At 41.2% G+C, this 11,758-nt stretch overlaps 1 protein-coding gene across 1 annotated transcript; it reads right to left on the reverse strand.

Moving 5' to 3' along the window:
• Positions 1 to 2,628: 2,628 nt before the first annotated feature.
• Positions 2,629 to 9,968, reverse strand: LOC149473797 (gamma-crystallin D-like). The gene is made up of 3 exons (XM_089672797.1): positions 9,873 to 9,968; positions 7,509 to 7,751; positions 2,629 to 2,946 (listed from the first exon to the last, which is right to left on the reverse strand). Exons 1-3 carry the CDS (start codon positions 9,933 to 9,935, stop codon positions 2,671 to 2,673), a joined length of 582 nt encoding a protein of 193 aa, XP_089528923.1. The 5' UTR covers positions 9,936 to 9,968; the 3' UTR covers positions 2,629 to 2,670.
• Between the last annotated feature and the right edge of the window lie 1,790 nt (positions 9,969 to 11,758).

The following is an 11,758-nucleotide window of genomic DNA, read 5'->3' on the forward strand; positions in this document are numbered from 1 at the left end:
TAGAAGACTCACTATTCTTCAAGAAATAGAAATCACTTTTCCTTGCACTTGTTTCTTGCTCTGTACAGTTAAAAAGTGGCTGTGTTACAGGCCTCATGCACACAGGTCATCTGTTTATCCCTTCTAAACTACTTTTCACCTGGTAGGAGAAAAGTTGCTTAAAAATGTGGTTAAATACGTATTGCATGAGCGTTTAAGAGCATCTAATGTTTTTCTGCTCTTCAGATCCTGTCAGGAAAGGCTTGCCCATAGTGCACATAAAGTGCCTCAGTGCATAAATAGGTTCATGCGCAGACTGGCAACTGGCTGGACAGATGTGCACAAACATGAGCATGGGTGTTCGCGCATGTGCACTCGTGTAGCTGAGCACATGCTTATCACCAAGGCTGGCTCCAAATGGCCTATTTAAACAGAGCTACTGCACTGACTAATTGCTGTTTGTTCTGCAGATCTTGATTCCTGTGTTTGACCTCTGATCTTGACCCGGCTTGCTCTTGACTCTTCTTGTCTGCTACCTGCCCTGGCTTATTCTCCGGATCCTGCCGCTGCTTACTGTCTCTGCCTCATCTGCCTCCACTGTTGCTGACACTGGCCTATGACCCGACTTGTCTCCTGTCTGCCATCAATGCCTGATCTGCCTGTCTGTTGGCAGCCTAGCCTGTCTGACCCTGCATCCTGCTCATCCAGCCTGCTCCAGCTCCGCAGACCAGCACACCCTAATGTGGTTCATCTGCTTGCTACCAGCCTACCCTACCATGACATCTGCCTACTGCCACCCTGTCTGACACCAGTCTGTCCTGCTGTGACATCTGCCTGCCACCAACTACTCTGTTCCTGGCATCCTTCCAGCAAAGTGTTAGCTACTACCACGCAGACCACCAGACTGATCACTCATACCTCGCAGTGCTTTTGTGGTTACTGTTCCACTATCAGTGACCCCTGAACTGGAGCTTTATGAGAGGTCTTCCTCTGCACGTCAGGCTCACTACCAGGTACGTGAGAGCTCCTCGCCTGAAAACATCTTCATGGCAGCATTCATAGCACAAAAGGGGAATTTTATGCAAGGAGTATCATCACTCAGGTGTGCCTAGGGCAGAATAATGTTTAACCACTTGCCAACCGCAGATAGCAGAATGACAGCTACACTGCAGCTGGCCAGTTCTGGGAGAATGTCATATGACGTCCTCCCAGACCACGCTCTCCTGGGCGCCTTCGGGGGCGGTCACCCGGCGTTCTCCGTGATCGCTGTGTCTTATGGACACAGCTGATCATGTGATATTGGCCAATCACAGCGGCCTTTTACTACGTGATCTGCCATGTCCAATGACACAGCAGATCACTGGTATATGCAGTTGTCAGAGGAGGGATCAGCACTGATTATCAGGGCACTGATGATCAGTGCCCAGCAGTGCCACTCACCAGTGCCGCCCATCTGTGCCCAGCAATGCCACCCACAAGTGCCCAGCAGTGCCGCACACAAGTGCCCAGCAGTGCCTCCCATCTGTGCCCAGCAGTGCCACCATCTGTGCCCAGCAATGCCACCCATCAGTGCCCATCAGTGCCGCCCATCTGTGCCCAGCAGTGCCACCCACAAGTGCCCAGCAGTGCCACCCATCTGTGCCCAGCAATGCCACCCATCAGTGCCCATCAGTGCCACCCAGCAGTGCCCAGCAGTGCCACCAGTTAGTGCCACCCATCAGTGCCACCTATCAGTGCCCATCATTGTTGCATATCAGTGCTGCCTATCAGTGCCGCCTATCAGTGCCCACCATTGTTGCATATCAGTGTCAGCTCATCAGCACCACCTATCAGTACCACCTCATCAGTGCCCATCAGTGCGGCCTATCAATGCCCATCAGTGCTGCCTATCAGTGCAGGCTCATCGACGCACATCAGTGAAGAAGAAAAATGTTATAATAGAAACAAGGAAAAACTTTTTTTCAAAATTTTTTCTCTTTTTTCGTTTATAGCACAAAAAATAAAACACCCAGCGGCAAGTACATACCACCAAAAGAAAGCCTTATTTGTGTGGAAAAAAATGGTAAAAATGTCATATGGGTGCAGTGTTGCATGACCGTGCAATTGTCATTCAAAGTGCAACAGCGCTGAAAGCTGAAAATTGGCCTGGGAAGGAAGGGGGTATAAGTGCCTGGTGGGCAAGTGGTTAAATATGGCCCTGGGTATAGTGTTATGTATTTAAAACTAATCTTTAGATGTTTTACTACCATATCACTCAGATCTTCAAGCTGATTATGTCACAAATGTTCAACTTCTGCAGTCTTCCTATGGTTATATTAGGACATAACTCAGGACAAAATTAGGACAAAAAATCAGCTGGTGTGTGAGGGATTAACTTTCCTGCATTCAAAATAGGTAAGCAAAACGTGTTCCCAAATGATAACATTACAGGCAAAAGGCAGTAGAAGGACTGATGCACCAGTTGTATCTAAATAGAAACCTGAAGGGTTAGGGTAGGTTGGATACCTTCCCTGTATATAATTCAATACTTAATTTTCAATTTTGACTAGAATGTAATATTATTTTGATGCTTGTTTGTTTAAGTAGAATTGATTTTCCATTAGTCTGTTAATCCTAAAATTAAAATAATATTCAAGTAAAACATTAATATTATGTTTAAATAATAGATTTATTTCAGCATTCATTGTGATGTTAATAGTTCTCCAGGATGGGTCTGAATGAGCCAACTTTGCCATTCACAGCACCCCAGTCACTGAATCTCCTGTACTCTCCAGGTCTTAAGAGATACTGTCTTCCTTTGTAGTTGGGCTCCTCATAGAAGATCCAGTTCCCCTGAAGGACGTTGCAAGAGTGGATGTTATTGTATTGGAATTGTTCTTGGACATTGGAACAATCGCTGGAGAATTCTTTCATCTGACCTTTAAAATCCTCTTTCTCAAAGATCTTTATTTGCTGGGAACCTTTGTGCTATAAAGAAAACAAAAATATTGGCCATCGTAAAAACCAGCTTCCTCCACCTACTACTGCTTATTTTTTCATGTCTCTGCAACTCTTTTTATAGCTGCAGAGTCAAGATTAGAAGTGTGGACATACAAAAAAATTGAGAGACTTGAATATTTAACTTTATTAGTAGATAAGTTAAGGACACTATTCTTTCCTCCTCTAATGGCGCATCTGGTAAAGATGGATAACATTTATTCCACCATGGTTCCAATGTATCTCAGTGGGATTACTAAACTGAAAGTCAGTTTCCCTCTATCATCAGTTCTGAAATGCTCCCAACTTTTTTAAATACAGCTTTGCAAATTTATTTACAGCTTGTTTAAAGTGGTTGTAAAGGCAAAAGATGTATTACCTTAATGCATTTCCAGCATTAATGTAAAAAAAATTCCAATACCAGTGGCCCCCAGCCCCCCCAAACACTTATCTGAGTCCTCTCTTGATCCAGCACTGTGCCTTGCTTCAGCTCTTCTCTCTCTTCTTCCTGCTCTCACAGGCTAAAATGAGAGCAGCAGGAGCCATTGTCTCCTGCTGCTCTCAGTCAAATCATGTAAGAAGGGATATAGGGGTGGGGCCTGAGCCACGCTGTGTGTGTCTAAGGATGCATACAGCCCAACTTGGGATCAAGCCAAGAGATGGCATCTTGGATGGGATGTCTGCAGCCCATCAAACTTCACTCTTCCTCCAAAACTACATAATCGTTTACGGAAAGGTAAAACATATACGTATGTATATAAAATAATTTACTTTTCTGTGCTTTTATCTGCAATTTATTTTAAGCTGGCATCATAAATACAACCCTAGTTACAAGCCTTTGGGTGATTATAACACATATCTGTTTAGGGTGCTGGAATATCTATACATGGCTTCACATGTGAACAGACTACTATGTGTGGACTTGCACATGCTTTTTTGAGAATTCTTCAGGCACTCCAGTTAAATTCATCTGAGAACAAAATGCATGATCATGCCCTAGAGAAGCTCCTGTGCTTTTTCTGAGCTTTGAAAAATAGCACATTGCTCAAATATAAAAGGACACAATGGAATAACAGGAAAATATTGCATTGAGCAGTGAAGCGTTTCTGGATATGTGCTTCAGATTGCTCAGATGTGAATGGAGGCTGAAACATCCCTAGCCAATTATTCTCCTTTTACAATGTGTCATGGTTGGATACAGGGTTTTGTTTTCCCAGACTAAAATTATATATTGACATTCAACTTGAAAAAAAAAACATTCAGTTTAACATAGAAATGCAAGGCAAAACATATATAAAATCATTATAGTTACCTTTTTTTAATCGATCACATAACCTCTTTTCTCATTTGCAAAAGGGGTAGGTGTGGAGACTGCAGGGGTGTGTGTCAGCAGGGAACATAGAAGCCGCAACACACTGATCTTCTCAGTGATTAGCTGTGCAGAGGAAGCATTAGCACAAGTCTTGTCCATTGCAGGACAGGCAGGCTATGCTTCCAGCACAGCTAGAAAACTGACAATGCTAGGAAGGATAACACAAGTACATGGTACAACAGACACACATCAGGAATTTGAAAGGTTGCGTTAACATACACTTTAATTATTTGGCCATTTGCCTAAAAGCTACTATATTTTCTTTATATGTCCACAGAACATTGTTTTTGTAATGCTGTTCAACATGTGAGTGCAAAAACATAAATGCTATCAAGTAGGGGGTGCTTGTAGATACTTTGCTGTCACCCTAGGTTTCTAATGGCATGTTATTGCGTGTCCTTGCATTGACTTTGGTAAAATTGCACTTCTAAGCAGAACAGCAATGGTTTTTTCCATTTGTAACTTGTTTGACTAGGGTATTTTGGAGATGCAAATCTTTGATTTTCTTTTGTAATTCCATCTAGTCATACATGTAAACAGGGCCAGTGCTTACACTGGGCAAACTAGGCCACCAGTCTAGGGTGCACTGCCACCTAGGGGCACCTGGGTGCAGCACAGGCTGGCACTCTCACTGTGTGGGGCGCCACCACATCATGAATGATCCTTCAGCTGAGGGGAGGGGTGGCAAAGGGGGAGGAAGAAAGGAGAGAGGAAGATGCTGGCTGTCTGTGGCCAGTGTAGCAGCTGAGCTGCCGCTCCTTCCAGTGCTCCTCTCAGACTCAGTGCTTTGCTGAAAGCTGGTTGGGAGCTACTGATCACTGTGGAGTTGCAGCCCTTCTCTTCCCATTCATCAGCGGAGGTGGTGCTGTGCGTGCAGAAGTAGGTGATGTCTGACCCTGATGTCTCATGTCTGTGTGAGAGTGTGACCTGGCTGGCCATCCATCACATGTGCAATGTTTCAGTGAGTGATGACATCACTACGATCCCACAGCCTGCTCTTCTATTGCCTGTTGAGAATGCTGTTCTGTGTCAGTGTTGGTGGTGGTGTGTTGTGTCGGATCTGTCACTGTGTGGGATTGCTCAGTTCAGGTGTTCTCTCTGTGTGTGTGGGCTGGGTTGCCTGCTGTGTCCATTGCCTGGGGAATTCCAGCCTGGGATCTGTCAGAGCTATGTTATGGCACTTATTATTGCAAATTAACCACTTGCCGCCCAGCCACCGCATATAAACGGTGGCAGGGCGGCACTCGTAGGCAAAAGCACGTTTTAAAACGGCTGCCTTAAAAACAGGTAGGGGGCGCACGCGAGGCACGCACCCGCCCTACCTGTCCCGTGGGTGTCAACAGCGGGTGTCAGCCGACGGGTCACGGCCGGTAAAAACCGTCCGTTTTCCCGCGATTGACGGTGATCGCTGACACAGAGCAGGGCTGCATTGTTTACACACAGCCCTGTTCTGTGTCAGTTCTCTGACAGCTTGTGAGAAGCTGCAGAGTTTCTCTCCCTCGATCAGCTCCCCCCGCCCTCCCCCCGTCCAGTACACACCCCCGCCCCCTAGTAAAACACTCCCCTTACACTGCAAATTCGAAAAATGTTAACCCCTTCCTCCCCAGTGACATTAGTACAGTTTCAGTGGTTTTTTTTCACTGATCACTGTATTGGTGTCACTGGGGATGTCAGTGACCCCAAGTCAGTTCCCCCCAGTGTCAAAATGTCCGCCGCAGTCCCGCAGTCCTGCCATAAGTCGCTGGTCGCCGCCATATGTCGCTGATTGCCGCCAAAAGTCGCTGATCGGCGCCATTATTAGTATAAATAAAAATTTAAAATTCCAGTATCTTTCCCGCCATTTGTAAATGCTATAACTTTCACGTAAACCAATTAATTTACACGTATTGGGATTTTTTTTTAGCAAAGACATGTCGCAGAATGCATTTTGGCAGAAATTTATGACTAAATTAGATTTTTGCATTTTTTTTTTACTGGACATGTTTTATAGCAAAAAGTCCAAAATATTGTTTTTTTTTCCTCAAAATTGTCAGCCTTTTTTATAGCGCAAAAAATAAAAACCGCACAGGCGATCAAATACCACTGAAAGAAAGCTCAATTTGTGGGAAAAAAAAGGATGTAAATTTAATTTATGTACTGTATTGCATGACCACACAATTTTCCGTTAAACTAGCGCAGCGCAGTATAGCAGAAAAATGGCTTAAATTGCAGTATTTATACCATAGTTTGTAGACGCTATAACTTCCACACAAAGCAATCAATATACACTTATTGGGATTTTTTTTACCAAAAACATGTAGCAGAATACATTTTGGCCTAAATTTATAACCAACTTTGAGTTTACTATATATTTTTTATAGCTGAAAGTAAAAAATATTGTTTTTCTTCAAAATTTTTGGCCTTTTTTTGTTTATAGCGTGAAAAATAAAAAGTGCACAGGTGATCAAATTACACCAAAAGAAAGCTCTATTTGTGTGAAAAAAAGGACGTAAATTTCGTTTGGGTGCAGCATTGCATGACCGCGCAATTATCAGTTGAATTAGTGCAGTGCCGAGTAGCAAAAAGAGGCCTGGTCATTAAGGGGGTAAATCCTCAGGAGCTCAAGTGGTTAAAAAAAATGTAGCAATTTCATGTTTGGATGATTTAATATTTTCTATTGTTCTTTAAAATGTTTTAATGTTTTTTTTTCTTGGGGGGGGGCGCAAGTAGCTGGTCTTGCCTAGGGCGCAAAATAGTCTAGCACCAGCCCTGCATGTAAACCCTAACAATTCTTTGCTTATGACATGTTAAATTCACTGTTGAAAGCTATCCTGTGTCCTCTCGACAATTTATGTTAATCCAATGAGTCTATCTAGCCCTCACAGTCCTTATTTTGGGATTATATGTGAATCAGAGTCTATGATAGGGAGATGAAGACAATTAGATGGATTGAATTGTTTAACAAAAGTAAATTGGCCAAGGCTGGCAACACTCAGTCCACAAAATGTGTGTATTTAGAGCTTAATGCATTTCTGGCATTGTTTCTGGCATTGTTTCTATATGTGTAGGGTCTTTAAAGGGAAAACATTGACAAATGTGCATGCATTACAGAAATGTGCTGCACATGTTTTTTTTTACAACTTTGGTATCTCACTTGTTGGAGAATTGAAAATAAAGGCAATCCACTGCTTTTACTACTTACTGGCTGAATCATGCGACATGATCTGACGCAGTCATTAAATCCCATCCATCTCTGGTACTCAGGATACTCTCCCTTCTTCAGGTAATACTGATACCCCATGTAGTTGGGGCACTCGTAGATCATCCAGCAACCATTTTCCACACGGATGGAATTACATTGACCTACATGTTGATGCAGATCAGAGGAGTCTGAGCTACATTCATAGGAGCGTCCCTGAAAGTCTCTGTCCTCGAAAAAAATGATCTTCCAGAAAACAAAAAATACATGTATTTATTAAATACACAATATAACACATTTGTGATTTTGCTATCATCAGCCAGTCTAATTGATCAGTCCTCTGCGCAGGTTATACTCACACAATATAACATATGTATTCTAGAATTCTAGAAATACTGAAGCTAACCACAAATTCAACATACTGTATTTCAATTCTCACAGCATGTATCTTTATATTACTTTGTGCTCAAGCACCTGAACTCACATTCTCATTCAGCTCTAATTCAGATTGGAGCTGTAATGGTAGTAAATTGTTTTGTGAATACAGATGAAACCTACTTATTATTCTGCAATTGTACACAGAACCGACTCAGTTGAAACCGGAGACAATCAGAAAATCAAAAATAGGTGTATATTACTGTCCACACCAGGATCTTGTGTTCTTAAAGCTAAATCCAGCCATAAGGGCTGGTTATATACAAGTAAATCTTCATAAAGAATGATAAATTTTAAGGGATCCTCCAGCACTTGTTGACATTGCTAGGACTCAATTAAACTTTTATCTTTTATTGAGCCTAAATTTTGCTCAGACATGATATAAAAGGCTTATATTCTTCCTAATGTTTGGAAATGCTAGGTATATGTCAGGAAAAAACCATGCCCCCATCAACTGTTAAAAGTTATTCATGTTGCTTCAAGGGAAGATGATATCATATATATCTTTGCTTAGAGTGCACCTGTACCATACCATGGACATTAACATATTTACACACTCTTAACAAGCAGTACAAGATTTTTTAAAACAATTCCTTAAGACCTCTTTAGAAGTCGATTAGGAGCTACTGTACAGATACAGCTAGGATATGTAGGACTTCTGGCACGTGTCAGGTCATGCTTAATGTGCATTTGGGTCAAGGGAGGGTGGGATAGGTTAAAGTGGTTGCAAACCGCTGACATGAAATATGAACAAAGCATATCCTTCTATAGTATGTATTTGTCTCAATCCAGAGCACTAATCAGAGTCACTTTTGAAAAGTTTTCCTCACACCAATAAAAAAAAAATTATGGGAGGAACCTCCAACACACAGCTTGTGATTGACAGCCTCAGCTCTGTTCCAGTGTGCTCTGTGAAGGGGGGATGTCTCATTCCTCCAATCAGACCTCAGAGCTCTTCTCACATTACATAGTGTAACTTCAGCTCAAAGCCGCCAGCTGTCTGAAAGCACAGACAAGCTTTATAAATTCTGCACTTAGAATAGATGAAGAGAAAATAAGGCTACAGATAGAGAGGTACAAGTTATGCAGGAGGATTTGTTTCATCTCTGTGTACCACATGAGGCCAGTCATTTCACTGGGTATATGTAAGGGTTTACAACCACTTTAACTGAGAGAAAGAGGCAAAAAGAATAAATCCACTTTGTTTTATAGTACACTTATCCTTTATTACCAAAAAGTATGTTTAATTACTTTGCAATTGCTAATCTAAAAATAAACGGGGCTTGCTTCTTTTACAACTGGAGCAGTTTTAGGTGAGTATTTCAAAACCATTTTATTCAGTTCATGCTATGAGAAATAGCATACTACTATAAAAACTACACTGTACAAATGTATGTATTATTACCCAACAATTCACAAATATGATCTATATATGAGGTCCCTGGCTTCCAAGAAACAGTAACTAAGACAACATATTTGATGCAGTAGTACTAAATGTTGAAAAGTTAGTCATATAGTTATAAATATCAAATGAACTGATGCATACTGGAGCTGCTAATTGTGGCCTGGATATCTATACATTTTGAAGGGGTAACAAACAATTTAAAGGTATTATATATACATATATATGATAAAGATTTTTATCATTTTGGTAGTTTTACAATGCCACACAGTTGGACTGACAAAACAATGCTTTTAACTAATTTGTTGAAATATTTATGCCTGAAAAGGTTATTAGAATTATTTTTTATTCTAAGTTATATATTTTATAGCATGTTTTTTTCTTTTAGTTTTTTTTTACTGAATGAGAGAGTAATCTATATAAAAGAGCAGAAGATTATTTCTACACAACTATTATAAAATGATGATGACGATGATGATAATAATAATAACAAATACTGTATAAAAAGATATAAACTAGCTTAGTGTTACCTTTCCCATCCTGAAACCAAATGAACAATGAATACTGCAGGAGCCACTGGGAAAATAATTCATGCCCTTTAAATACTCTGTTTAGAAAATCCACACCCTATCTATTTTATTATCTTATTACAGTGTTTTTTTTATTTTTATTTGGAACCACAGGCTAATGAATATAGACATGCTTTGTTCTTTTTTTGCGTCATTCTTTAATCACACTGTTGAAGTACTTTGTTATTTGCTGAATTTGCCTTCCTGTTATTCAAAGTGATTAATCTATCCAGCGGAATGAAAACTCATCAGCACATTTCCTGGATATACAGAGATTACATGTGATAGAAGGTAGGAACAGAGCAAAGAGTAGGCAACACTTTTACAATAGCAACCTGTGATAATAATGAATTATATTTTAAATCTACTTTGTAACGTAACGACAAAATAAGTACTTTAAGTTAGGAATATTTGTGGTGATGTTTGTTTTTTGTATTTCAAGGTATTATAGTACAGTTATGTTGACTTGTCTTAAAACTGGTGAAGATAAGACACCATGGGGATAATTTACTACAGGAGAAGAGAAGGTTTTCTTACCAAAGAAAAAGGTTCACTCAGCCTTTTGTAAAGAATAGACCATCGATGCCTTATTTAAAGGGCCATATTTTATAGACTTGTCCTTGTAAACTAAATCAAATTAGTGGGGTTTTTTACTAAAACCTAAAAGTGCAAAATCTGGTGTATGCTCTGCATAGAAACCAATCAGCTTCCAGGTGTTATTGTCAAAGCTTAATTGAACAAGCTGAACCTAGAAGCTGATTGGCTACCATACAAAGCTGCACCAGATTTTGCACTCTCCAGTTTTAGTAAATCATCCCTAGTGTTATGTAAAATTTTAAATTCCCTTAAATATAGTTGGTGGTAGTAAACCTGATAATTGAAAAAAAAAGCTTCTCCCCAGCAAGGCAATGTCATAATGTGCTAGCAAGGCCAGAACAAGGGGGGCAGAAAGGGGCGGAAGTCCTGGGCGCAACCAGAGTTGTAGAAGAGTGTTGGAGTGGTCCCTGCGCTCCTCCTGTACCCGCCCAGCACTAGTAGTATCAGATGAGTTCTGGAGGCTGGAGTGGCGCTCTACCTATACCCGACCGACACTAGTGTAGTGGAATGCCAAGTGCTGGAGCGATCCCTGCATTCCTCCTGTAACAGGCCAGAGCTAGTCTAACACCTGCACATTACCACTTCTCTGTCAGGCAGAGTGATTGCCACCCAACAAATGACTACTAGTCCTGGCCTTTGACATGACTTACTCAGAGGGCAGAACAGGACGATAGAGCGGTGCCAATGCAGCAAGGGAATGCTGAAGTCAAATTTGAATAACAAAAGTTGCAGTGCTTGACACAGTGTAATATTGTTTAAAGTGACTCAACAATAAGTCTGTTCCTGTGAACTGGACTGGTTAACTATTTGAGGAGTGTGGGGGGTTCTGTGATGGGGGTAAAGGGATTAATTATTAATGCTATTAGTCAGTAATATGCAGCAGTAAGGGGTTAATGTACTGCCACTGGTCACTGATGTATTAATGACCAGGGGCAGTTAATTAACCCCTTTTTGCTGTATTAGTGGCACCAGTGTCAGTGTTAATTAACCCCTTTATGCTGCAGCTTGAATGGATTAGCAAACACTGCCACTGACCACTAATGCAACACAAAGGGGTTAATTACCACTACCCTCCAATGAGGAGGGATCTTTTAATTAGAACTACCACTGACCATCAGCCTAGAGTCACATGTATGCGGGGGTGCAGGACTGCGTTTATATCGCACACATTCCTTCAAACGTGATGCTGCTTGGAAAATATGTGGGGGTGCCATTAACCCTAAATGTCACCCCATGCACTGAAAAACACA

Source organism: Staurois parvus, unplaced genomic scaffold, assembly GCF_062004578.1.
Source record: "Staurois parvus isolate SC_StPar_1 unplaced genomic scaffold, SC_StPar_1.0 ptg000011l, whole genome shotgun sequence".
NCBI lineage: Eukaryota > Metazoa > Chordata > Amphibia > Anura > Ranidae > Staurois > Staurois parvus.

What these genes read in the sequence shown, in the direction of transcription:
- LOC149473797 (XM_089672797.1), bottom strand. Translation starts at nt 9,935, where the DNA reads ATGAATTATTTTCCCAGTGGCTCCTGCAGTATTCATTGTTCATTTGGT. An exon ending in TTGGTTTCAGGATGGGAAAG is followed by an intron (nt 7,752 to 9,872) that starts GTAACACTAAGC and finishes GTTTTCTGGAAG; the next exon opens with ATCATTTTTTTCGAGGACAG. An exon ending in CATGTCGCATGATTCAGCCA is followed by an intron (nt 2,947 to 7,508) that starts GTAAGTAGTAAA and finishes TTTTCTTTATAG; the next exon opens with CACAAAGGTTCCCAGCAAAT.